The following is a 26,416-nucleotide window of genomic DNA, read 5'->3' as shown; positions in this document are numbered from 1 at the left end:
TTGCTTGTGGTATCCCTCAAAAGTTGAACCCACTGTTGCGACTAAGCTTCGAGGTGCACCTACAAATTCAAATTCGATTAGGCGTGCGAGACTTAATAAAAGCAGCTACTTTTGTGAACATTCCTCACCCAAAGTTGGCGTACCCCGACCTCCTACTGTCACATAATATAAGAAAATCAAGCTAGACTATATAACATATATATATAGCTACCGATTATTGATTTGGGCCCTCCTTCCTGTTTTTTCGTGTCTCGAGTTTTCTTCATAAATATTTTCATCAGCTGCAGCATCTAGCTAAGATTTTTTTTTTACTTGAAATAATATAAGGGATAATGACACGAACAGTTTCTGAACTTTGGCCCAATGTATAATATGATCCGTGCACTTTTTATTTATTCAATTTAGTCCATAAATTTTAGCCTAATATTCAACGTGGTCCCTGAACTTTTAATTTATTCAATGTGATCCCTCGAATTTTGGTACATGTACAATGTAGTCCCTGAACTATATGAAAATGTTCAATGTACTTACTGAACTTAAATGAATGAAAGGACTATATCGAACATTTTCATATAATTCAAGAATTAAATTGAACATGTACAAAAAATTCTGGGACCATATTGAACAGCTTAAAGGTTTAAGGGCCATATTGCACATTGGATTAAAGTTCATGGACCACATTGAATAAATTAAAAGTTCGGGAACCATATTGCATATTGAACTGCCAAAGGTTAGAAACTGTTCGTGTCAATTTCCAATAATATAATGAAAAACACAGTAGTACGAGCAAAGATATGCATGATAATATGAAAATGTCACACATTACATTGCACTCGAAAAGACCCATTTTCAATTTCAATCAATCTTCATCCTTAAAAAAAAAACACAATAAATCCATCTTTCAAAAAGCAATGTATGGTGTTAGGTCTAAAACACCTCCTACAATCGCTGTTGGGTTATGCAAAAGCCAAAGTTATAATAATACTGCATAAAGTGACGCAATGGAGTGTCCCGCACAAGGATCAAAAGATTCCAATCAACCCGAGGGAAGAACATCTCACGTGTTTGTCATCATCCAAACGAAATATCTAATTAATGTTTCGGGATTTAAGGAGCCTTAAGGAATCTGGTTGACTAACTTAAATGAATTTGATGTTAAACGTGATTTCCCACGCATTGATTAATGTTGTCTTCGAGAGATTAAAGTGGAATATGATAATGTCCACTGAATACAATATCTTCTCTCACATAAAGTTGAGATTCTCACTGTGTTTTTTTTTTTTCAGGTAATAGTCACAAAAAACTATAAACTATGCCTAACGTAACATGTTTATCCAAAAAAAAAAAATTGTGATACAAAAAACCTCAAACTTGTGCATATGTGACACATTTACCCAAAACTGGTACAGTGTAACACATTTACTCGAACCTTCTTTTTATAACACCCAAAACCTCAAACTTCTATGTCCTAAAAATTTGGAGTAGCAGAAAAAGTTTGGGAAAGTAAATGTGTTACATGGATTTATGTTTAGGGTTTTTGGTGTCATGAAAAAAAGTTTGGAGCAAATGTGTCACACGAGTACAAGTTTGGAGTTTTTAGTGTCACGAAAAATAGTATAGAGTAAATGTGTCACGGTGGACAAAATTTTAAGTTTTTTGTCGTTTCTTTCCTTTTTTTTTTTCCTCGAATTACCTAATAAAAATTGAAGGCGGGAGTTGTCTCTACCCTAAGTACTTTCACGTGCATCTCTACTTCAACAGAGAATGGACATGTATCTCCCAATTGCACTTTTCCCTTTTGCACATCTCCAGAATTAGGGAATTAATAATGACATTACTTATAATGACTCCATACATATCCATATGTGTGTGTGTGTGTGTGTTTCTCTATATAATACATATATGCCAACCAAGACATTTATAGTGTGATGCACCCACAAACCCAGAGCCAGCTCTGACCATAACGCCTCGTTCAGCATCCTCTTCTGGGTATCCAAATTTTGTCATTGAAGGCCAGTTTTTTCTTGACTGGCATGCATTATGTTTCCCTTATAAGTCCACCCTCATCCCTTCAAAAGGACCGCCCGTCCCCTCATAGATAAAGGAAAAAATAAAAAGCATACCAATCTTTCCTCTCCAACACTCGAAAGCATGGGAGGTGAAATATGTGGAAGAATGGGAAGTGGGCTCTGTGTAGGGTTGAGGAATTCGTGGAGAAACATGGAGAGAGGCCTCAACGAAGCCGTTTCGAGGAGCCGGGTCGGCAGATACTTCAAGCTCGAAGCGAGGAAGAGTTGCTTCACGAGAGAACTCCGTGCGGGTACCGCCACTTTCCTCACCATGGCTTACATAATTTCGGTGAATGCCACCATCCTCACCGATTCGGGCGGGCGGTGCTCCGCCGCGGACTGCACCGTCCCCGGGAGCCCCGGCTGCACGCTGAAGCCCGACCCCGGCTACGAGAACTGCCTCAGCAAGACCCAAAAGGACCTGGTCGTGGCCACCATTTTGTCGTCCATGATCGGTTCGTTGGCCATGGGGTTATTGGCCAACCTCCCCCTGGGGCTTGCCCCGGGTATGGGCCCGAACGCCTACTTGGCCTACAACTTAGTGGGTTATCATGGATCCGGGCCCGTCTCATACCAGACCGCCCTTGCCGTGGTGCTCGTCGAGGGTTGCGCCTTCCTCGCCATAGCCGTTCTCGGGCTCCGGGCAAAGCTCGCGAGGCTCATACCCCATCCGGTTCGACTGGCTTGCTCGGCGGGCATCGGCCTTTTCATCGCGTTCGTCGGCTTGCAACTGCACCAGGGCCTGGGCCTCGTCGGGCCTGACCCGTCCACATTGGTGACCGTCACGGCCTGTGCAACCACAAATCCGGAGACCGGTGAGTGCATTGGAGGCAAGATGGGGAGCCCCACATTTTGGCTGGGCTCAGTTGGGTTCCTGGTAATTTCTTTGGGGCTGATTAAAAATGTCAAAGGCAGCATGATCTATGGCATTGTTCTTGTGACAGTCATCTCTTGGTTTAGAGGCACCGCCGTTACATACTTCCCACACACCGCGCTGGGTGACGAAAGATTCAATTATTTCAAGAAAGTTGTGGACTTTCATAAAATTAAGTCCACGGCAGGCGCCATAAGCTTCGCGAATTTCAACCAGACCGAAGTCTGGGTGGCTCTAATAACACTACTGTACGTCGATGTCCTCGGTATCACCGCGGCATTGTACACGATGGCCGAGCTCGGGGGCTACGTTGATGATCGGGGCGGCTTCGAGGGAGAGTACTTAGCGTACATGGTCGATGCCGGCGCCACCGTAGTGGGGTCATTGTTAGGGGTCTCGCCGATCGCAACGTTTGTGGAGTCGTCAGCGGGGATAAGGGAGGGGGGTCGGACCGGGCTGACGGCGGTGATTGTTGGGCTCTATTTCTTGGCATCACTGTTCATCACACCCCTGTTGAGCAGTGTCCCTCCATGGGCCATAGGCCCATCACTGGTCACGGTCGGGGTGTTGACGATGAAGGTGGTGAGGGACATAAATTGGGAGAATCTGAAGGAGGGAGTGCCTGCATTTGTGACCATCATTCTCATGCCCTTGACCTATTCAATAGCCAATGGGATCATTGGCGGGATTGGGGTTTACGTTGCTCTAAGCTTGTACGACATTGTGAAGGGGGTTGTTGGGGGGTTGATGAAGATGAGGAAGATGGTGGTCAAGGAGCAAAATCAAGTGTCGGCATCGGCTGGCGGGGAAGCGGAAGCGGAAGCCGCCCACGAAATGACCTGAATCTGTAAAGATGTTTCTTCGGATGGACTGTTGGATGGCTGTGGTCGTGAAAGTGAAGATGGGGATTAGATGCACGAGTTGCCATGAGAGAGAAGAGAGCAAAAAAGGAGCTAGTCATGCACACACAAAAGGCTTGGCCTCTTGACAATATCAGTGCCTTTCAAGGCAACTCTTGCATGTAGTCAATCTAGTTTTTTAGTTTTCTAATTATTGTCTCTAGCAATTTGTATTTTCAGTTTGGTTGCTTGAATAGTCCATCCGACAAAGATTCACATCTCATTTTGGATATGTCGAGTTTGATTACCCAAAAGGATTTGCAGAAGAAAGCGCTCTTTAATCTAAATTAATGAAAATAGTCGACTTTCGAAAGCAACATGATTTCAGTGAGGGAAAATTCTAAATAAGGGCCTGAAATTAGGTTACTTCCTCAAAAGAAGGTTCAAAGTGGACATTGCCTCAAATGAAGATATGAAGCGGGGCGATTTTTTCGAAGAAGCACCCAAAGGCTAATTGGCGAAGATGGTCAGCCAATGGGTTTAGACTCTTATTTGAGACTAAATTGGCTACTTTAAGCTCTTATTTGAGGCAAGATCGACTAGGTCTTCTTTTGAGAAAATGATTCCATTTCAAGTCATTAGTTGATATTCAATTGACTACTTCAGACTCTTATTATTACTCTTTTGAGAAAATAACCTCACTTTAGGCTTTTATTTGAAATTTTCGTTTTAAGTGACGAATATGCACATCAGGCCACATTCTAGGTGACATACATGTGGTGCCGCAAATTAGCAGATTTAAATCGTAAAAAGAAACGATTATGACACATTGCTTTCCGCCCTCCATTATTTTGGAAAATGGAGATCAATAGGGTTGTTTACGAGCATGAAAAGTAAGCTCTCATTTGGAAACACCGCATGCTTTTGTGAAATGATATAAAACATCCTCTTATTGTTTATAACTTAACAGTACTTATCTAGGATAAGTTCCCACGTACCAGACCACAAGTTTCTCAGCTTTTTTGTTGATGCTTCTGCATATTGACCCCACATTCTACTAAGCTAAGAGGACAAGCTTCACAACACAGATCGCATATGCTGGTAACTTGAAGAACCATGATAGACCGCAGTAAACAGTCCACAACATAAATAAAAAGCTCCTCATGTTTCCAATTATAGAGAGAGAGAGAGAGAGAGAGAGAGAGAGAGAGAGAGAGGAGAGAGAGACTATTCCTTAGCAAGAAAAGGTTCGGGTATTCCTCTGTCGTCGTTGCTCAAAGATGAAACACAACAAGAATATTGAATATTGCAGTTTTGTCATCAACACCATAGGACAACAAACTAAAGCCCAAGTGTTTGAATCGTCTGCTTGGTCAGAGCATACAGTGAGAAGTCACAGGAGGTTACCACACAATATCCTTGAACTTCAAGCAACGCAAAAGCTAATCAGATCATTTACAACAAGGTTGAGCATTCTAGTTCTTTCAGTCATGGCAGTTAGGGGTTTCAAGGCTGGGAAGAAGCCCAACTGAGAATAAGATGGTACAGTCTAGTTAGCTAGGATACCGGTCATACAATTCTTGAATTCTTGGCCTGGGGCAAGCTTGTTTGCCCTGGCGATGGAGACTTCATACAGAGACTGGGAGCTGGACATGAATTTGAGTTGAAAAACACACTCATCTCCCTGCTGGATGCCATTCGCCTTGCGAAAGCCGTCCCACCCGGACGTTAGTGATCTTAGTCCCGATCTCTCGTGGTAAAGGACTGGCCACATTCTCTTAGATGGATCCTTGAGAAGCACAACTTTGCGGTCTCTTGAAGAAGTTCCCTTAAAAAATGACGATGGCAGGTCAGCAGGCAACTCCTGCATCAACAGAAGGAAGAAAACAAGGAATCTTACTTAGGTGCACACAAGCAAGTAATACCATAAGCGCAATTGTATCTGCAAGATAAGTAAAAAACAAGAAAAATAATGACCAGGGGAGCGATGAAATTATTCTAAAAATAACACCTTATATTATTCAGTTAAAGATCTATTGGGTGATGCCAGTGAAGTAAACCCAACCCAATTTAGAAGCTGGGATGTGGGCCGTCGGATGTCCACAATGCTCCTACTACAAATAAATAATTGAGCTGAAACGAAAACTAAAATATCAAATAAAAAAAACTGTCATAAAACTAACATCTCGGAGGGGAAAAAAAAAAAAAAACAAAACTGTCTAAGCCAATTTTGAGGATCAACAGCAGTCAAATCACAAGAGAAAATAAGTAGGGATTGTATAAAATAAAAACCCACTAGATGAGAATGGCAGTCCGTCACAACTTTGACTGAATAGGAGGTATCGGCAGCCATATGTACTGAAGAAGCCATTGCATTGATAGCTTCACCCTCTCCTAGTTGTCCATCACTTGCAATTAAAGCAGTACCCCCACCATACTCTGCCTTAACAATTGGCTCTTTTCCTGCATATAGGAGCATGGATTGAGCAAGAACCATCGCATGCTATCAAATGGACCCACAGAATCAGCATCCAGTTACGAAGGTTCTCTGAAATCATACCACAGATTTCCACTTGCTCTTGTTTAATAATCCTTGGCCTTTTAACTGAAAGATAAATGAAGTTAACTTTTGCCACATCACTGCATAACAATTACCTCTCCTGAAGTAAAAGCAAATGCAAACCTTTACAATTATTATCTTCATTCATCTCCACCAGCTCTCCTTTGACAATTGGCAACACTTCATCTGTCCACCATATCAAACAACAGAAAAAGATTAAGCACCTCTAACAAGAGAACTTCTGATACATGTCATACCAATGAAAACACCAATGGTACTAAAAGCACGCAGCTGTGCAGTGAGCAAAGAGCAAACAAAAGGTACTAGTAGCTGGCTGATCAAAAGTCATGTTGATTAACTTCACAATAACAAGTCCAGCCTTTAGCAAAGTACCTGAGTAATATGCCACCATATTGGGTGGTGGTTGCCAACAGCCCAGTACAACCTACGACCCAGCCTAACTTATGAAGAGTGTCAAATAATCATCTTCTAATCTTGTTTTAATAGATTCAAGTTACAGAAACAATTACATGCTGATCTTAGAGAGTGTTTAACATTAACAGCTCAGAAGTAGATCAGATAAAGTCACGAAGCATCATTGTCAGTAACCATGCCCATAGCAGCTTTCTTAGCATAACTCTCTTTTCAAGGGAAAGAAAAGGTCCATTAAAGGACAGTTATCATCTCTGTACTCCAATTGATAATAAATACGTATACACACACGCATGATCCGTATATACATAGAGGCTCAGAGTTCTTACTCGTGCAGTTATTCAAGAGAGTCTCTTGTTTATCTATCCCTTCTGAGTTTCCACTTTTCTCAAGTTTCCTGATGTGTTGATTTGTTTCCTCACATGTCCAATTGTTGACAGAATCCAAAATTGGGTCTTTATCAGCTAATCCAGCTTCATCGTGACATAATTGTGATATAACGGCTCCAGCAGAAGAAGGTCCAATCCCATCCATGATACAGGGATTTCCACCAGCACAGGGTTTGTTGTTTTTCATTTCGAAACCAAACAAGTCAAATGCAGGTCGCGCCTCTTCTCCCTCTCTGTTCTCAATGTCTCTATTCATCATATAGCTCAATTCTTCAGCATAGACCGTGTTGGATAGAGGTTGACTTTTTCGACAACTCTTTAGACGCACCGATGCCACCTGTTTCACTGCTTCTTCCACATTTGTTCTGCAATGGCTTTGATCTAGCTCAGCTGATGCCCCAGACACAACTGAAGCACTCTCACTTGAACTCTTGTCACTGGTGGGGTCATCCAGAGAATTTCTAATACTCCTAGTTCTTTTCTTACTGGTCCTATTTTCTGGAAAATCTAGTTTTCTGCATCCAGTCCGATCATATATGTCGACTCTGAAGTGGGAACCCAGGTAATAGAACAACAGAAAATATCCAACTTCTAAACCATGGTCGCACGAAAAAGCATTCCAACCTCTCTGGAATGCCAAAGATCCATCAACCATGGACAATGTCACTTCCCATTGCCTCCCACCTGAATCCTCCAGACAGATACTTTGATTAAGTAGTCCTGAAACCGTGGGAGCAAATTTTGGAGGAATGTACTGCAATTGAAAGAAACATCTATTGTAAGACAAAGCTCATTCTCACAACAAAATCGGCGGGAGCAACAAACTATGATTGTGCCTATCCAGATCAAATTTCGGGAGAAAGTTGACTGCGCAAGCATCACAGTACTGAAATATAGCACTTCAAGTTACCACAACTAAAACCATCCGAGCACTTGATAGGCAATAATCTGGAACAAAAACACCGTGACTCATTCAGGTCATGTAGATATGGAAAAATAAAAATTGTATACGGTCAGCTACCTGAAGCATATGCCTATTTCTCCATCAAGGCTCCAGACCAGCTGAGTACCACACATGTTGGGTTACATAACCGGATGGTTAAAGGTTGACAAATTAATCAGTAGATATATTCCTCGAGAAATTTTTACTTTCTATTGAATGACATGATATCTTATGCCACTTCTTATTGTTTCCTTTTGCATATTTTTAGATCAATCTCATTTTTCTTCTCTATCAAAAAAAAAAAAAAAACCCAAGGAAAAACTCCACAAATGGCTCGGCATTTCTTTCACAATCTAACCAAACAAATGCACTCCTTTCTAACTGGCAATTATTTGATGCAGAAGCAAAGAATCTCAAGAAACAATTTACTGTTTCACTGGTCAGCATATGTCGAATTAAACTTTTTATTTCTCTCAGTTGCTTTGCATCTTTAATATATAACAGAAGTTTTGTTAGTAACTGGTTAACACCACTAGGTAGAATTCTCATATATAATATGACTCTGTGTTAGACCTTTAGGGCTGTGCTCAAATTCATTTTCATATTCGAATAAAGTTTCTATTCATGAAACTTGTTTCTTTTAACTGAAAGTTTTTGAAGTCCAGAAAAGAGTCTGTTAAAACAGGGATTTTCTGTTGATATGTTCACTTTGCTTCTTCAACCCTTTCTTATTAACCAAGTCACTCATTAGAGATAGCCCAGACTAATTCACAGGGTGGAGCTGCCAATAATAATAGTCCAGACTAGTTACACAATAGCTAGAACCTGGATTAGGGCATGGCAGAAGTGAATTTTGGTAGGCTGACTAATTATTGTGCTAACTCCTTAATGAGAAACCAATATCGATGCTGTTTTTTGATTACTAGTGTATATCCTTACTCATGACCCAACAAAAAATAATTAGGTCCTCACACCTCCTATACAATTGCATGACATCTAAAAAAACGCTAAACAAGAGGACAGATGCAACTATTGCATGCAAAATCAAGCAGTGTAAGTTCTCAAAATTTACAAACAGCACAAGGCACGTGACCTTAAAAGATTTGGTTTTCAAGGATAACCAATATCTTTTCAACAGGTATAAGTCAACATGCAGAAGGATGAAAGAGAGAAGAAATTAGCTTGTACTGACCAGTGGTAAAGAAAGTATAAGTTGGGAAAAATTATAACAGTGTCATAAATAGAAGAGGGTGGCAACATACCAATAGCTCAGAAAATTGACTGCCAATCATGACCTTGAAAAAGGAGCTAACATTAGGTGATGCGTTTTTATTCTTTCCATGAAGAATTACACAATTCCTTGAGCATTCTGCACAAGCTTCCATCTTGCAGCCTATTGATAATCTGATCTGTTGGACACCTATGCACCAAAAGGCATTTCCTTTAACATGATAAAGCATTTGCAGGGAGAAGCACAAATACAATTCTCAAAGAGCAGAAGTTCCTAATTCTCTTATGATGTTTTTTTCTCACAACTGCATAATCGACAGTTTCCAGTTTGAAAATCAGCTTCCGAATAGGAGGAATAAGAAGATGCTGAATTTTAAAAGGCTCACCCAATGAGTGAGACAACACACATGCGACTCCCCATAAGATAAGACCGACATTACCTGTTGTATGTCCTAAGCATCAACCTTGATTTCTTGCATTGTATGTAACCGCAGCTGATCATGCTCTAGAATAAATAAATAAGAACAGCCACTCCAAAAGAATTCGCACAGAAATGCCGCTGCGAGAACAAATTTGGCGGCAAATTACACATTTTGAAGTGTAGATATGTGTATATTCTCTATGCTTCCATTTTCATCCTTCTAACGGTCCAAGGCTCCTACATATATCAGAGACTATTAAATGGATGCAAAGCTACTTCAACATACATTCGGCCTCCTCAAAGGGTGAAAGAAATGAATAAACTAAAATTTGCAGAGACGGTCATTGGAACTGTCTCTATCAAACCGAGCCAGAATTTCCTGATATACTCCGTTAACTTTTGATTATATTAGCGAGAATTTTCTATGTCAAATGCTCTTAAAATACCCAACTCTGAATTCAGCGAACGAAAGGTCTACACAGCCCCGCCATGTTTAAAAAAGACGGTTCCTTTTCGTAAGTCCCAAGGCCACAAATTTAGCAAAAATCAAGACCGAAAGAAAGAGCGCGAAAAGAGAGAACTTTACAGCGCGAAGATCATCTCCGAGAACTCGAAAACAGACCCGTCTGTCCTAGGGTTAAAATCCACCAACAACTCAAGCCCTAATCTCACAAAGACCGCCGTGATCACACCCCCACTCCTTGACGCTGCCGTGTGTGTTCAAGGACACGAGCAAGCGTACGCATTACACCCACAATGCGGCTCAAAACATCCACCCGAATTCGTCGCCCCAGTGACCAAAGAGGAAAGAGACAGTTGCCGATACCAATGCAAGAAAGCATGCAGAGACAGCATCATTACAGAAGGGGGGAAGAAGAGGAACAAAAAAAATAAAAAAACAGAACCCACGAGTTGTTGGCGAGGAAGGAAGCGAAGGGACGGGAACACCGCTCGAGTTGGTCTTGCTCGGTTGTAACTTCTGCTGCGAGGGACGAACGAGGACAAGCTTGGAGACGCGAGAGGCGCGACGCTAAGCCATGACCAGTGAGCGAAAGCAGTGATGGGTCTCCGTGGTTTTGACGAAGAAGAAGCTGGAAAGGTTCTCTTTTTATACAAGTCCTCTCTTTGAAAGAGAGGGAGAGAGAGGGGTGGGGGAAGAGGGGAATCTCGGGGACCGTGGAGGTGCGATTAATGTGGGTAATTAAGATTGTCGTGGCATTGCGATTTCTGTGCATAATTAGTACTAGTAATTAAGGCTCCGTTTTCCTTTTTGAGAATGAGTCACAAAAAAATAATCCCAAATTATACCCGCACATTTATCCTAGAATTTTTGTTGAACATCAGAAATCTCAAATGATGAACACACCATGACACATTTATCATAAACTTTGATAATATTTTAAATAAGGATACAAAATGCCATCATTTTCTCGAATAATTGTCTCGCACCCTCACCCCAAGCGACCATGTGGCATACGAGAGCGGTCTCACCTTGGCCCAGGCGAGGGTCGCGACTCTCCCAAGCGAGGCCATCCCTCACCGGCCGCTGGCGAGGCGACCCTCGCCCAGATCAGGCGAGGGTGGAGCTCCCCTGTGGCTGGCAAGGGCGACCCTCGCCCGGCCCTCTCTGGGCATCACTAGTGGCTAGCAACCGGCGAAGAAGAAAGAAAAATCAAAAAAAGGAAAAAATAATAATAAATATTTTAAATTGAAATTGTTTTTGAACGAAAATATTCTTGATCGATTAGAATATTTAGCCGGCCGGAAACCGACGAGATCAAGCCCATATTTGAATCTATCATGGCCACTTCAGGCCTTTATTTGAGACTGACATTATTTGACACAAGATCCACTTTAGGTCCTTATTTGAGAAAATTGAGGCATTTAAGGCTCTTATTTGGAATTTTCTCCTAAACTTTTTGTTGTGACATAAAAAATCATAAACTTGTATCTATATAACACATTTACCCTTAGTCATCTGATTTTTCAACCAAAAGAATGTAGTCATTTTTTCAGCAAGGTAAAAATCCCAAACTTGAGCCCTTGGACTTTGTCATTTCTATACTCCGGCCCATGCCATCGGGTTTTTCTTCCGCATGTATTTCCATTTTCTTATTTGGAGGAGACTGTTGAAAAAATCTTCTAATATAGTCAGATAGATCGATGAAAATTCAACAAGCAACCCTTGTCACAAATTTCTCGCACGCATTAACTTTCACCACGCGATAAAAATCGATTCGATAAGAATTTTTTTCCTCGGAACCCATCATATTATTACGAGAATTATGTCATTTTTTCAGCAAGGTAAAAAGGACCGAACGCGAAATATGAACAATTATAATCCAGATTCACGGGGACCAAAAACATCTCCCAACTCCTTACCAAAAAAAAAAAAAAAACATCTCCCAACTTAAAAAACAGCCACCAGCTGTCTCGAACAACCTACTAACAACAAACGTTAAAGACCGGACTTAAAACAAATCTTAATTCGTATCATCATCGATCGCCCCCACTAATAATCAGCGTTGGCCACGTCCCTGTCTGTCCCTCCCTCTCTCTCTCTCTCTCTAATTTCCATTGTTCCTGAGATTTTCTCTCCATTAGAACCATCTCATCTCTGAAAGGACATCCGATCCTCGGTGCCATTCCCTTCGCCCTGCATGGCTGCGGTAATTTGATCTCACGTTGCTCCTTTTCATTCGTTCACGTTGTTGCATATTAGAATCGCGTGCGGTGCATGCATGGATGGTTGTGTGTATTGATCTGCGCATGAACACAATGCCTGTGCGTGTGTATGCCAACCTTTTCGCAATCGGTTCCAGGTCGGCGATCGGAAACCGTGGTCAAGAACTCTCCCGCATCGCCCTTGCATTGTGACGTTTTACGATATTTTGATGGGCGGGAAACTGGAAGTAGCGTTTGCCCTTCGCGGTCGATGAAGCATGATTTTGGTTTTGGTTGTACACTGGTTCATGTTGCATCGTGGAAGGAACAATGGCTGCGAAAAAGATCCGTTTTACATGGTCTTGAGTATCTGCTCTTTGGCTTTTGTATGGGTCGACGTCGAAGAATTTCAGACGGTCGATTTTGTGGTTGGTTGTTTAAATTAAAACTCGAGATGTTGAATCGAGTAAAAGAGTCGCTGCGAGTTGAACATGTTGGTTGCGCTCTGATTCTGGCGTGCTCGTGAATAAGCTCATCAATGAATCATATATCAGAGAGATTGTACGAGAATTATGGTTCTAATGTTCTAGTGTTGGGTAATGAGCGAGCATATTACTATATACGCTCTTACCTTATGAGAGATTTTTCTTTTAAGACAAGATAGGAGGAGCAAGACAGTGCTTTTGAACAATTTATCTAACAAAGAGATTGTTTTTGTTCTTCATTTTTGTGTATGTTATGGATTCGTGGAACGGGATTTCGACTTTCTATGACTGACATACACGGTGCTTTGTGTATTCCGTATTTCGATTCAGCAGGCAGGTCGGCCACTGCCCAAGTTCGGGGAGTGGGATGTGAACAACCCGGCGTCCGCCGAGGGATTCACCGTCATCTTCAACAAGGCGAGAGACGAGAAAAAGACCAGCGGAACTGCAGCGAACATGGTGTCCCCTCGAAGGAACGTGTCCCCTCAAAGAAACAACTCGACTTACAACAAGAACGAGAAGAGGCAGCAGAGTTCTAAGGTAGAGCTGACACCAGTGGCTGTTGAATCTTTGATTGCAAAATTCTCATTCTGTGATGCTAAGAACTGTTAAATGGTTTCAACGCGCAGAGAAAATGGCTCTGCTGCGGCTGACTTCGACTGCTGCTCTTGAGGCTCAAAATATGCAACTGGCATTAACATCGTGACACAGAACTACATACTCTTGTCCCAGAGGCAACGAATGGCTGTAACCCTGGTGCTTACCTTTACCTTTTCAAATAAAGAGATTATGTTGTAATTTGCTTATCATCGGCTTCGTCGCATTCTTGATGCATATGAATCCTGTCGCAAGATCTACATACAATTAAATACATAAGCTCTTCTTCAAGTTCATGATGCGGATTCCAGTTCCACATTTGCTTGTTGAACATATTAGACAAGCGAAGAGGAAGGAACCAGCATTTTTCTGTACGAGAAAACTTCAATCGCCCCTTCTGAAACTTTTACATTTCATAGGTCAATTTTGACCTAAAAACCCTAAACACAAACCAAAAGCTAAGGAAAGCAAACTCCACCTTTACTTTTCACTACTTTTTGAATAGCTTCAACGCCAAGCATCTGATTACAATAACTGCCAGAAACTGGAAGTAGAATTACAACACCACATTTTCAGACATGTTACTTGTTCAATCAAACTGCTCGTCAACATGAGATTTAGAAGGAAAGAAAATACCCAGTGGCTGGCGATACACGGAAGGACCACACAAAAGTTCATATTTTGTAAATCCTACATGGGCAAGCACACCAAAAATCACCAACCAAATTTCATAGCAAAATTTCTTTTCTATAACTTATGTGATTGCTAAGCATACAGTGTGCTTATTCCAATCTACCCATCCTCACCTCCATCTAGATTGATGAGATTAGATATGAATCAGGTCAATACAACATTTCAGAGATGTGGTACAGGTCAGAGATCTCTCTTCACTGAAGATGTGAACAAAAAAAATCATATTAATCGGTATACAATCTTGCAGTTAAAAATTTAATAAATCCTACATCTCCCTCCTTTTCTCTTGTCCAGGACTGGAAATAAATGAAGCAGAATGATGTCAATTCAGCTATGATTATCTAAAAATTTCTCAATGAGAACAGAAAATGCTGCAAAGCCAGCACAACCAGCGCATGCCGCTTTAGGACCGCCTACAAAATAAAAAGAGAAGAAGAAGTAAGATGTCTGCACAGCGAAAGAGGCAGAGGTGATGACAACCCTGCTAAGAAAACAATGTCAGTCACCCACTCCGAAAAATTGCTAGGCCAGTCTTTCCCATTAAGTGACAATGTAACAAGATCCAAAAATAAAAAGAGGTAGGGGAAATATGATATAAAGATGCTGCAGTTAACTCAACTTCCTACTTTTCTAGAAAAATTTAGTAAAAGGTGTTAAGAAGTAAACAAGGAGTTTCAGCACTCATCTCTAGGTACGAAAAAGAACACTACTGAATAAGGATTCCCGTTTTAAGTTCACTTCATGAAATAAAGGAGAACAATGACAACAAAAACAGCTACCTCTTGCTGACAAAGTACCGCCAGTAACACAGCCAGCAACAACTGTATTTGTGGTGTCATGCTTTGCCCTTGCCTATAATAAATAACTGAACACATTAGCAGGAGGACAAAAGCTATAGAACAACAGTACAGTCACTGAACATATACATTCACCATCATTTTGTGAGATCAAAGATACCTTCTCTACAACACACTCAGCAGCTGAAAAAACTAAGCCCATGACTGCAAATGTTTTCGCTGAGTGCCAACTTCTTTGTCCCATCTGCTTTGCAGTGTAAATGAACTGTTGCTTTCCAGTCATTTGGTCCTGCATTATAGGATTGTCCAGTGCTCCTAGAAGCAGGCCCATAAAGATCCCAAGGCCACCTCCTGCAGCAATTTCAATGAAACATATTGACAAACAGCAAAATCTGGCATCTTAGCATCATTTTACCCTCGGCACACGAGGTCTGACGCACTAAATGGAAAAAAAAGCAGCAAAAGAGTTGAGAACTCTTACCCATGACTCCACTGACAACACTGCGAACAGCACAATTGTTCCAAATATCTTGACCACGAATCTCCTCAGGTGTAGGCAACCTTAATGGCTGAATTTGAGGCTTCTCTGCTTCTTTCAAGCCCGAAGAATCGTCAACGGTTGTTTCAGACGCTGAATTGCCGGCCATTGACGGTGACTTAAATCTGAAATCAAAACGACGTCAACACGTGTGCACTTAAGCAATGCTCGGGACAGTGGAAAGGAAGAGGAAGGAAGAGTTATCTTTCTTTAGAAGATACTTTTCCTGGGACCCATGAGATCAACTGATCCAAAAATGGACAGATCTCCCTCCCTCCCCATTGTCCTTACCAGAAATTGAAGGAAGTAACCACAGTTTGCACCTTTCGAAAAACTAACTGCATAATGCTTAATGTACTTTAACATTTTGATATTCACGCCTTTTTCATCCTCTCTGCTTTCATCTCGTCCAAACAAGCATTAGGAAGTAGGACTTTCTTTGCTTCCACGCTTACATTCCCAGTTTGTTCTCTCTAATTTCCTCCTCTTTATAAAAGTTTCCCAAACAAGCCATCAAAATCATGGAAAGCCAAACATGTGCACCATCTACACGACACGATCCTAGCTATCTGTATTCTGCGCCAGGCTGTCACATATTTACGACGTCTTGTTCCGGTTCTTGAGATCTAGCAACTCATACGAGCTAACCTAATATCAAGATGCTTGGAAATCTATGGGCGCTCTAGAGCTTTGAACAGACGCAGAAAGGCACACTGTACGTCTCCCTGAATCAGACAACCTTAAGAACTTGAATTCAGCAACGTTTATTGCCGCTCCTGATGCGAAGTGGGTTGACTTGGGAATTTTATCAAACACTTGGCGCACTACATAAGGCTAAAGACAGGTTACATCACCCCACAAGCCGAAACAACATTAGGAACTAGAACTGACGATCGCACGGAGAAAGAGAGAGAGATAGTCAGATGGAGACCTCCCGAGCGTCGTCCGTGCTCGCCGGCAGCTGAACGGAGATGTCGCCGGTGAAAGCGGGAATGCGCTTCCGAATAGGAGAGAGAGAGAGAGAGAGAGAGGAGAGAGAGAGACGGAGAGGGCAGGGAATTGTTAGAAGACCCCGCAATATAACCAGGAAACGCCGACCGGACGCCGACCGGAGCGAACCGGTTCCTTGGGACCGGCCCAATCATGACGTCACCACGATGTCCTAATACCATTTCTGCGGTCCGTTCAAGTCGAATTATCAAAAAGTCTCGGTCACTTGAAATTATTGAAATCTTTTTCAAAACCTTATACTAAATGAGTTCTTCTTTTTGTGCGCGAAATTTTGCTTTAATTATTTTTATGTTATGATTTGACGAATCACTTCGACAGATGTGACACGGTATCATGACCGGAGCGTGTTTGTAAATGGAATAATGACACAAACAGTCCCCAAACTTTGGCTCAATGTGCAATTTGGTCCTTGAACTTTTAATTTGTTCAATGTAGTCCTTAAACTTTAGCCTAACCTCTGAACTTTTAATTTATTTAATGTGATTCCTGGACTTTTGGTACATATTCAATGTAGTCCCTAAACTCGAATTAATAAAATGACTACATTGAACATTTTCATATAATTCAAAAACTAAATTGAACATATGTTAAAAATTCAAGAATGATATTGAACAAATTAAAAATTCAAAGATCACATTGCACATTCGATTAAAGTTCATGGACTATATTGAACAAATTAAAAGTTCGGAGACCACATTGCACATTGGATCAACGTTCAAGAACTATTTGCGTGATTTTCCCTCTGTAAATCGAATTTCGAGAGAATAAATTTAGAAGTCAAATGGCGTCAATTTGATCCTTTCAAATAAAAATAAAAACTGAAAATGAAATATTAGTCGATGCATTTCGACCTAAAATAAGATTGTCCATCAATATGAGTGAGGGACTGGCTTAAAAGAATCGACTAGCTGACTTCTTTGCATCCCTGTGAGAGTACATGATGTATTGAGGAATGGTTGATCTGCACAGAGCCTACCTAATAAAAAGAGTCAATTTGCCCTCTCAACATCATCCAACCAAATTTAACAGATGACTTCAGCTATAGATGCAAATCAGAGTAACAAAATCAGTAATATGAAGATAAACTACATCTGGGAATCACATATGATCAAACATCGTATCAGACCCCGTCCGTTTACCGGTCAGCCATCGTGACTAGCTGCGAACAGGTTGCTGACAAACAAGAACCGATGAAAAAAACAACGAGGCCAATGAGAGAAATCAGCGAAATGCATGTCGGGGTCAGCATTGATTTACAGTTGAGAACAATTGGTTTTGGTGTTCCAAGAAAATGAAGAATGCTCTCTGCTTCTAGCAAATAAATAACCAAATGGAGACCCAGATCAGAACGGAATAAACAGCCAAGTCAAATGAAGAGTTGCAGGGAAGAACCCCATTTCTATCTATCAGATGCTACCCCCTAAACCCAAACTAAAGCCCCATTAGCAATCCTTAATCGTGATGATTCTTTTGTACACCTAAATTAACCCTTGCCCTTCACCGAGTGACCAGTCTTTCTCTTGTGACGACTAAAGTCAGAAACAAAACGGAACGTCTGGCCACAGCCGGGCTCAGCGCAGATATAGGGGCGGGCACCTGTGTGAACCCTTATGTGCTCTGTCCTAGCCCAGGCCCACTTGAATGTCATCTTGCAGCCCTTCCAAGGGCACTTAAGAGGCCGGTCATCGAGATGGACTCGGCGGTGCTGCACCAGATACTTGTGCGAGAAGAACTTCTTCCCGCACCCTTTGACTGGACAGACATTCTTTTTGTGCAAGGTTAGCTCCTGTTTAGAGCCAAAACTCATGGTGCAACCCTCAAGATCACATTTGTATTCTGCTTCCTCAAACTTCTCCATTCTAGCTTCGTTTCGTCCCGCAGGCCGCTTCACAGTAGGCCCGGTTTTCACATTTTTCTTACCATTATTTGCTTGCTTCTTCCCTTGTGGCTTATCAGCTTTGCTTTCCTTCGTGGGCTTTGCAGTTCTCTTCCTCAAGCGTGTGCTAGGACCGCCTCCCTCTTGGTCCTCTTCATCTGATACATCCAATCGCTCAACACTGCACTCATATTTGTTACTCCGAAGGCGAGAACTTTCCTGCTTCAGATGCCGAGCACCAACTTCTTTTGTTACCCTAGGAATTCCTGGCTTCTTCAGTTTCTCCAACAGGTTCCCTTGATTTTTAATCCGAAGAGTATCTCTATTCACCTTTCGGTTTCTAAGACTCCTCTGCCGCTGAGGAAATGCATCTTCAGGTGAACTGTCTGAATCTGCGCCTTCAAATTTGGCATTAGCTGGAGTTTTCTTACGGATCCTCGGATGCTGCAGCTTGTTATAATTCCCCTCCGAATCATCTGACATGACATCATCCCTCTCATAATGTTTGGTCTTCTTTCCAGTAAGAATCCTCCCCTGCTGCTGAGAGTCCTCCTCCAGCGAATCATCTGAAAGCATGTCGCCACTTGATGTGAAATTGGTCGCCTTGCTTCTAAAATTCTTTTTACGCAACTCTTTAAACTTGTCCTCCAGAGAATCATCTGAGCTGGCGTATCCTCTCTTTGCAAACTTTTTTTGCTTCCTTCTGGGAATTGTTTGACGCCGCAAACAAGAACTCTCATCGACTTGATCATCTGAAACTGTGTCCTCTCTCCTAAAGCTTTTGGATGATTTGTGTTTAAGAACACTCGTGAGCTTCTCAGAATCTTTGGCTAAGGCATCATCTGAAACTTCTTCCTTTCTATAAACACTCTTTTTCTTGGATGGCCCACTCTCTCTGGCCATTTTTCTCTTCCTAGAAAATTTTCTAGTTGCCAAGTTGGTTTCTGTATTCAACCCAGATTGCCTCTCAGGCTTCTCATCAGGTGTCATCATAGCATGGAGGCTTCTCTCTTCTTCTACTTCTTCAGAATCCTTCGGTGCCAGAAAGGGATGGACCTGATTTGACATCCACACTCTACCACACCATTTACCTGCAACACTTTTCTTCTGCTTGCTAGGCCTCCGACCGAAATCATCAAGCTTTGCAGGTGAGCTGGAAGATTCACGACCAAATGCATTGTATATCACAGAATTGTAAGGCATTTGCTTGCTATAAAGAGGAGACCAGCTGAGATTCGCACTGTAGAAGAGATTGATGCCGAGTTTTACTGCCCAGTCCCCATATCCAGCTATTGCTTCCTCACTATCTAAAGCTGATTGAATTCTTTCCCTATCCTCTCTCGTAGCATCAGTGAATGCTATGTCATTCCATGAATGATCTATTCCCAATTCTTCAGCCAGCAACTTTGCTTCAGCTTCAACCCTTGGATAGTCTGCAGTTATATAAGCAGAAGTTGCAAACAAATAAAATTAAAGACACGCCACAATGTCATAAATTTTGAGACACACACAGCCACCATTATCTTCGATAGTACAGAAGAAAGGAACATCCTATTGAGTTTAACTCATAGTGATCATATATCAAAGAGTGACTCTAGTTATAAAATGATTGAACAACTGGGAGCAAGGGAGCAAACTTACTGTAATTAGCTGACATTCATAAAAAGTATCTTAACAGATTACCTTCAATGCATTCTCTTTAGCAAAAAGATGGATATTCCTTGCTCATTGTCAAGATGCACTCATTGTTGCCTCAATCATTGAGCTAGAGCTCAAATGCAAATAGAGTAACCGCAAAGCAAAATTTGATGATAAAGCAGCTCAGATGACAATACAAACCAACCAGTCAGGTCCGAAGAAAAGTAGAAAGCCTAAGTTAAAAAAAACCTTATGGGTAAATCATCTTGGCCAGCAAAAGATAGGTGTGCCTGTGCCATTGGGCATGTAACACTACCCTGCAGAACCCTCTGCCCTGGAAGAATGGGAGGTTCTAGAGTTTATTTATCCGGTTTGAAGATATGATTTGCTTCTGTGAAAGAGGTGACTTTAGCTATGGAAGCAGGTTCTCATAGGCTAACATAGCCTAAGCATGTAGACATGCATGACACAAATGATTGCCTACTATCAAGTTTAAATTGACTAATACTCTCCTTCGTTCCCCAAGTAACTATAGCAAAGTGTCAACATAATGTCACATTTCACCATTCATTTGCGGATGTAAAAGAACTTCTGGCAAATGAAATGCTAAACTGCTTTAACAAAAACCAATAGCAAATGTTTACCGGGATGACACACAAGATATATATGAACTCCTCCTATAGGTCGAAGTCGCTGATCAACTTCAATGGCGTGCTCGAGGCAGAATATATGCAATCTAGAGGAGTCTTCATCAGATTTAGGAAAACCTGTGTTTCCATGTTTTTCACTTGATCTGGTTTCATCAGCTCCGAAGTTAGCAGAGCACTTAAAGGTCTGATTACTATTATCCACGAAGTTAGCTCCTCTATATCCAATTTCGGGACAGCAATTGCGAGGAGAACCGCCATTTGGACCACTGTGGTGTTCTGGCAAGATAGGAGGCAATCCTGAATCAGGAAGATGATTATTACCATACTGAGGTCTTGAAGTCATCTCAATAGGAGCATCCAAATCAATCTGATCTTCTTCAGAATCAGATGAATTTCCATAATTTAAAGCTAATAAACTAAGGGCAGAAGTCCCTTTTAGTTTATCAGAATTTGAAAAAGCTTCAGAGCTTTGATGGGCTTCTTGGAGTTGATAATTAGTCGATTGAACTGAGACATCATAGAGAGCAGCAGCACGACTTTTCTCAACAGATCCTGCAGTATTATGACAGTTAGTGAAGAACTTCAATACCTATCCAATGAACACAGAGAATCCATAGCATAAAGAAGCACAGACTGTATGCACTATAGAGAATGGATGCACGAGAGATATAATTGGACTTTGGCTCAGGATGTTCAATAGGCCTTGGAAGTTACTATAAGCCATCCTTGTATACAATATTTTGAATAAATTAAATTTGATTTGACCATACAGACAAGAAGTGAATGGTTTCAATAGCAAAATAAAGTCCAACCGATGATAGCAAATGTGCCAGGGATCAACATAATAACAAAACATAGCTCAAATATCCTACAAGTACCCATAAGACAAGTCCAAAAATGCATTAAGCAAATTACCGAAAGAAATCAACTCCAGGGGAAAGCAGAAGAGAGGTGGAAACGAGGTAGAAGAGAAAGTTGACATTAAAATTAAATATGGAAACGAAGATCCAGGGAAACAATCTTGACTTCAGGTTGTAACGGTTGTTCTTCTATAAATTCAGACCTAAACCCGACACACCCGGTTGGAAAAACTTGCATACTTAGATCTGTTTGAGTTTCCACTGAGTCATAAGAGTAAAACACAAATGGTTATACATTTTAAGCAAAACTGCTTTCCTGACAGTACATGAGACAATCAAAAGCATACTGGCCTCTACTGATCCATATTATTCGAAAAGAAGCCACGAGTAAATAGTTCAAATGGACAATATGCAAGCAGAGCTTGTACAAAGCTGCTAAAGCCCCTGTGATTGATCACTAGGTGTTAATCAAGATATAACCACCATAAAGTGAACAAAGGCAAAGGAGTAAATGATAAGTTAAAGTTAAAGATGGGAAGTTCAGAAGAATATTGCACAAACTACTCACTAAAGATGACTACATCCAGGAGTTTAGTTCTCCTGCATGAATATATCAACACTGTGGCTTCTATAAGTTTGCCAGACAACTAGAAGATAAGTCAAAATGCTGGCAGCCGCTAGTGGGATGAAGTGAATGTCAAGCAAGATGCATAATTTCAGCTCATTTCGTAAGTCACACTAAAGTCGCCGAGAAATATCTCCAACGACTCACAAGCCAAAGAAAGAATTTTACTAATGCACCGAGAAACATAATTTCAGAAATGCTACCTGCTTGGGGTCTTCTTTTATATGCAATTATATCAGCAGCAGCAGCAGCAGCAGCAACATTTAAGCCATTGGTAGGAACGCCAGAGTTAACAGTCCAGTCGTTGAAGAAGCTACAATCGGCTGACATGAGATACCTAGCAGCTGGTTCTCTAGGTTGAACAATGGCAGCACAAGCAAAGGTCAGTATTCCACACGTGACACAGGAAAAGAGTCTTTGATCTGACAACCTATCGCCTTGTGCTTTACTATCTCCTTCACCATCTCTAGGTGGTTGAATATCACCATTTCCGTTCATCGACATAATCCTCTTCCTCTCATAAAAGGAAGCAAATTTCGCTTTCATTGGGTACAAATCCTCTACTAAATCAATGCTCTGTTTTCTATCTGCAATAAGATTATCAGACACCAGTCCTCCATGAGACGTCATAGTATCCACGGACAAGCTGCGATTCACCCTCAAATGGGATCCAACTCGTAGGTTTGAACATACAGAAATGTCTGAAGAACTTTCAGGAAGACGTACGACGGTAGAATCTTTTCCAAGAATATGGAGCAGTTTATTGTTCTCGATACAATTCTGTACAAACTGCTCTTTGACCATGGACTCTCCTTCACCCTTTTTCTTATCTTTCAATCTAGAACTGCGTGGCCCAGTATTCATGCATGTAGGCCTGATCAACAAACAATGGAACTTCAAACTCCTTATAGTCCTCAAAGAATATTTTATCTAATCTACTGCAGAGTGAGTTTAATTCCAGATAAGTAAAAAATTTTAAATCTGAGCAAACATAGGTAAGTATTAATGGAAGAATAGCACTGATAAGATGCGACACAGTGTTGGGTCAACCTTGAGCAAAATGCTAAAGCCAGGTCATAAAGTAACTGAAAATGTGACACCATGGGAGGATAATTAATTGAAGCTCTTCGAATGGCGGCCTCCTTTGCAATTAGCAGCCACTCAGGAGTGGCAATATTAGCTGCCTCTCCACAATTAAATCCTGGAAAGATACAAAAAATGACAATCATGACCATTGCGAACACGAGATAGTTGTTTCCAATCAGAAGTCGTCACATAAACAAGCTGCCTCACCATGACTAAACCCCAAATGGTAGGCTCTAGGGAAAGTGACAACAAATTCTCCAGCGTTTTGCACCAATCTGATCAAGGAAAAAAAGAAATCATTAACTATTTTCTTTATGAAGGTGAAAAGGCCTAACAGAAGATATACTTCAGGAATAACTACTCAAGTATCTATCTCAGCAATACATAAATCACAATATTATTGAGCGGCAAACAATTAATAGCACGATTAATTCTAGCAGAGATGTCCAGTATTTCTTAGCTAGGAGCAAAGTCAGTTAGTCAAAGAAAATTAGCACTCTAAAATGAGCCAGAGGTCACCTGCAACATGGAACTCCTGCCCCCACAAGCACTTCTGGAGACATTACTGTGGTCTTCTCACCAAGAATGGCAAATGTAACTGATAAGACCATGACAACAAAAATTTAATTATGTTTCAAAGGAACGTAAACTCAGTCGTCATATTATACTTAGAACCTACTGCTTTGTTACAGAAATCGTGTCACTGTTGAGCAAGAAAGGTTGAATCAGAAATAAAACCAGAAAATAATGATGAAATTGATGAGACGATGCACAATCATTCGAAGACTCATGATGTTATCCTTTGCATGGCAGGCTTAAGAGACAAGATAAAGTGTGCATATGTTCTCCATGTCAGTAAACCTGATTGATCCATTCCTGAATCCTAAGTGAATGACCTAGTATATCCAATATCATTCTTCACTCCTAGTCAAAGTGAGACAAAACACAAAAGGAACGGGTTAACAACAACGTCCTATGACAGTCAACAAATCCCAAGATGGTTTTGAACTCCCCAGCAAAAACCAAACCTCCAGAGATCAGAAACCGACATTTTGTTTTCCCGTCTTTATTATCCTTGCTATTTTTAATCAACTCTGTTCGCTTACTTCATTAACAGATCCACGTTACATCTCACTATTGCATCCTTGCTAAACTACACCGCACAAAGGAACAAATTCCAACAACCGACAAACCTCATGGATCTGCATTCCTATCATCCCCTAGCTCCTCAATAGTTATTTTAAACATGAAGGTCAAAATCCCAAACCCTCACTTGTTCCCACGGTTTTTTATCAGAGCATTAGAGATTACAATGCAACAAATCCTATTTAAAAGAATTAACCTCTCCTCTAACCAGAAAATCACATGACGGAACCAACACCAGCATATAGAGAGAGAGAGAGAGAGAGAGAGAGAGAGAGAGAGAGAGAGAGAGAGAGAGAGAGAGAGAGAGAGGAAGAGGGAGAGATGATATGGCAGTCCGAAAAGATATAACTAGCCTATCAACAACCAAACAACTGATAGAAAGTGATGCAGCCATTCAAACATCCGGTGAAAATGTAAAGCCATGACAAAAACAGGGGACACTCAAGATTCAGGCCTGAAGATGGACTCACTAAGTGGATTGACCTCTCCTCCATACCCCTGAACTCTGACAACCTCCTCAAATGCAACAGCTGCATCTCTTGGCACACCATACCAAGTCTTCCCAGCCCCCATATGCATGTAATTCAGGCTATGCAAGTCATGGTCCTCCACATGCCAAGCAAACCAGCTAAACATCATAGCCACATAAACCATAGGTGAAGTGACTCCCGGTATCTCCTCCTTCATAAACCTCAGTAGCGACCCTTTCGACCTGGAGACCACTCTCATGTTCCAATTGGTCTCCCCAACAGTCACCACACCTTCCCCTGTCTCCCTCCCCTTCTTTGAACTTGATGGCGGAAAAGCCGAACCGGGTATATCATTTGCATACTCCACCGAAAAGGGTTTGTCCACAGCCGCCTTCCAGTAAAGGGTCTCGATTTCGAGAGCGGAAGGAGACCCCTTCTTGCTACATTTCTTCAAGTAACCCTTCTCGAAGCTCTTGGCCTTGGCTTCAAATTCTTGGAAAGTGTAGTTCCCTCCGCTCTGCCACACGGGTTTCTTGACAGGGCACGGCTTCCGAGGGCAGAAGCCGATCTGCTGCTGCCGGGTAGTGAATGTGGGTGAAGATTTGGAATTAGCTCGCTCGGAACTCGAAGCGCGAGAAGCGAGAGAGCGGTTAAGATTGGTAATGGCTGATTTCTTCGGAGCGGGAGGCACAGGGGGCACAATCTTGCAGATACCGTACTTGGAGGCTTCTTTCTCAATCTTGAAAATGTAAGCTATTGGATCTTGAAATTCGGCGAGCGTGGGGTGATACTCTGGGGCTGAGGGCAGGTTCTTGAGCCATGAGAAGACCTCTTGCGACGGCTCTGTTGCTGCTGCCATAGAACAAACAAAAGGGGGTTTCCTCTTGTTGGCCTTCGGATTCTTTCTCTCTCGTTTTATTCTTTGGTGGGTTTACCACAGGACCTCCATTGCAGACTAAACGGGAGGAAGGAAAGCGAGAGAAAGACCAGAAGCGATTTCAGATTCTACGCTACATATTCTTTGCAAAAAAGTTTCTGGGTTTTATGCGTATTCCTCTGTTTTTAATGCAGAGGAAAGAAAGAATGGTGAAAGTCGAGGGCAGAGGAGAGGCAGGGGCAGAGAGAAAGAAGAGGGCAAAACTGGGGGAAGAGAGCGGGGGGGAGTGAGAGAGGAGTGAGTGGGGGCGTGTTTTATATTCAGCAGCGACGGTGGTTTCCCCAAATTATTACAAATTTCTTTTGCCACTTCCTTTCGATTTTTCATTTTCTTTTTCTTGGTTGACGAGAGCATCTTTTTGCGTCAATTTTCGGCGTTTTCCGTTGTGGATAATCGGCACGGTTATAGCGGGACGAAAATGGCGACTGCAACTTTGCAAAGATTGAACCCTCGAGTTCAAGTTGTATGTAGGCTTAAAAAAGAAAAGAAAGAACATTCAAGGTTTTCTGTAGTTGGAATTGGAGTTGGGCTCCCCTGTCTTTTGCGACTTGTATTCTTTCTGACGCCTTTGTGCATGGCTTTTCTT

The 26,416-nt window shown here is 41.6% G+C and overlaps 5 protein-coding genes across 14 annotated transcripts; 2 read left to right on the top strand and 3 right to left on the bottom strand.

Annotated features, from left to right (window-relative positions):
• The first annotated feature begins 2,151 nt into the window (after positions 1–2,151).
• LOC115692175 (adenine/guanine permease AZG2) lies at positions 2,152–3,967 on the top strand. Its single transcript, XM_030618943.2, has one exon. It carries the CDS (start codon positions 2,152–2,154, stop codon positions 3,784–3,786), a length of 1,635 nt encoding a protein of 544 aa, XP_030474803.1. The 3' UTR covers positions 3,787–3,967.
• A 1,240-nt stretch (positions 3,968–5,207) lies between these two features.
• On the bottom strand, positions 5,208–10,808 carry LOC115662204 (B3 domain-containing protein Os02g0598200-like). 9 transcript variants are annotated; one of them, XM_056315015.1, is made up of 9 exons: positions 10,667–10,808; positions 9,777–9,994; positions 9,369–9,526; positions 7,104–7,917; positions 6,466–6,528; positions 6,343–6,387; positions 6,079–6,245; positions 5,794–5,893; positions 5,508–5,646 (listed from the first exon to the last, which is right to left on the bottom strand). In XM_056315015.1, the coding sequence occupies exons 3-8, from the start codon at positions 9,489–9,491 to the stop codon at positions 5,816–5,818; spliced, it is 1,290 nt and encodes a 429-aa protein (XP_056170990.1). In that variant the 5' UTR covers positions 9,492–9,526; positions 9,777–9,994; positions 10,667–10,808; the 3' UTR covers positions 5,508–5,646; positions 5,794–5,815. The 9 variants fall into 9 exon arrangements, with proteins under 9 accessions (XP_056170985.1, XP_056170988.1, XP_056170986.1 ...); XM_056315010.1 differs by lacking the exon at positions 5,794–5,893 and having other exon boundaries at positions 5,208–5,646; XM_056315013.1 differs by lacking the exon at positions 5,794–5,893 and having other exon boundaries at positions 5,208–5,646; positions 9,369–9,515.
• Positions 10,809–12,267: 1,459 nt separating this feature from the next.
• LOC115691622 (protein NOI4-like) lies at positions 12,268–13,799 on the top strand. 2 transcript variants are annotated; one of them, XM_030618327.2, is made up of 3 exons: positions 12,268–12,426; positions 13,240–13,446; positions 13,536–13,799. In XM_030618327.2, the coding sequence occupies exons 1-3, from the start codon at positions 12,418–12,420 to the stop codon at positions 13,557–13,559; spliced, it is 240 nt and encodes a 79-aa protein (XP_030474187.1). In that variant the 5' UTR covers positions 12,268–12,417; the 3' UTR covers positions 13,560–13,799. The 2 variants fall into 2 exon arrangements, with proteins under 2 accessions (XP_030474187.1, XP_056170269.1); XM_056314294.1 differs by having other exon boundaries at positions 12,272–12,426; positions 13,237–13,446.
• Positions 13,800–14,217: 418 nt separating this feature from the next.
• On the bottom strand, positions 14,218–16,622 carry LOC115691604 (mitochondrial import inner membrane translocase subunit TIM22-4-like). The gene is made up of 5 exons (XM_030618299.2): positions 16,463–16,622; positions 15,475–15,656; positions 15,154–15,344; positions 14,976–15,048; positions 14,218–14,609 (listed from the first exon to the last, which is right to left on the bottom strand). The coding sequence occupies exons 2-5, from the start codon at positions 15,638–15,640 to the stop codon at positions 14,524–14,526; spliced, it is 516 nt and encodes a 171-aa protein (XP_030474159.1). The 5' UTR covers positions 15,641–15,656; positions 16,463–16,622; the 3' UTR covers positions 14,218–14,523.
• A 1,132-nt stretch (positions 16,623–17,754) lies between these two features.
• On the bottom strand, positions 17,755–26,064 carry LOC115691596 (lysine-specific demethylase REF6). The gene is made up of 7 exons (XM_030618292.2): positions 24,894–26,064; positions 23,797–23,875; positions 23,485–23,552; positions 23,242–23,392; positions 22,395–23,065; positions 20,701–21,258; positions 17,755–19,851 (listed from the first exon to the last, which is right to left on the bottom strand). The coding sequence occupies exons 1-7, from the start codon at positions 25,750–25,752 to the stop codon at positions 18,026–18,028; spliced, it is 4,212 nt and encodes a 1,403-aa protein (XP_030474152.2). The 5' UTR covers positions 25,753–26,064; the 3' UTR covers positions 17,755–18,025.
• Between the last annotated feature and the right edge of the window lie 352 nt (positions 26,065–26,416).

This window comes from Syzygium oleosum, unplaced genomic scaffold (assembly GCF_021117445.2).
Source record: "Syzygium oleosum isolate NSW1041296 unplaced genomic scaffold, Sole_v2.1 Sole_v2.09, whole genome shotgun sequence".
NCBI classification, from domain to species: domain Eukaryota; kingdom Viridiplantae; phylum Streptophyta; class Magnoliopsida; order Myrtales; family Myrtaceae; genus Syzygium; species Syzygium oleosum.
The sequence above is the reverse complement of the archived record's forward strand: the minus strand, read 5'-3'. Positions and strand labels throughout refer to the sequence as shown.

Excerpts from the sequence above, each read along its gene's own strand:
- LOC115691622 (XM_056314294.1), top strand. Across the intron at positions 13,447-13,535 it reads AGAGGCAGCAGAGTTCTAAG|AGAAAATGGCTCTGCTGCGG; the intron begins GTAGAGCTGACA and ends TTCAACGCGCAG.
- LOC115662204 (XM_056315010.1), bottom strand. The coding sequence starts at position 9,491 with ATGGAAGCTTGTGCAGAATGCTCAAGGAATTGTGTAATTCTTCATGGA. Across the intron at positions 6,388-6,465 it reads TGAAGATAATAATTGTAAAG|TTAAAAGGCCAAGGATTATT; the intron begins GTTTGCATTTGC and ends TTTATCTTTCAG. Across the intron at positions 6,246-6,342 it reads AGAGCAAGTGGAAATCTGTG|GAAAAGAGCCAATTGTTAAG; the intron begins GTATGATTTCAG and ends TCCTATATGCAG.
- LOC115692175 (XM_030618943.2), top strand. The coding sequence starts at position 2,152 with ATGGGAGGTGAAATATGTGGAAGAATGGGAAGTGGGCTCTGTGTAGGG.
- LOC115691604 (XM_030618299.2), bottom strand. The coding sequence starts at position 15,640 with ATGGCCGGCAATTCAGCGTCTGAAACAACCGTTGACGATTCTTCGGGC. Across the intron at positions 15,345-15,474 it reads TGTTGTCAGTGGAGTCATGG|GAGGTGGCCTTGGGATCTTT; the intron begins GTAAGAGTTCTC and ends AAATTGCTGCAG. Across the intron at positions 15,049-15,153 it reads CTGAGTGTGTTGTAGAGAAG|GCAAGGGCAAAGCATGACAC; the intron begins GTATCTTTGATC and ends TATTTATTATAG.
- LOC115691596 (XM_030618292.2), bottom strand. The coding sequence starts at position 25,752 with ATGGCAGCAGCAACAGAGCCGTCGCAAGAGGTCTTCTCATGGCTCAAG. Across the intron at positions 23,393-23,484 it reads CCATTTGGGGTTTAGTCATG|GATTTAATTGTGGAGAGGCA; the intron begins GTGAGGCAGCTT and ends GTATCTTTCCAG. Across the intron at positions 23,066-23,241 it reads GCTTTAGCATTTTGCTCAAG|GCCTACATGCATGAATACTG; the intron begins GTTGACCCAACA and ends TTTGTTGATCAG.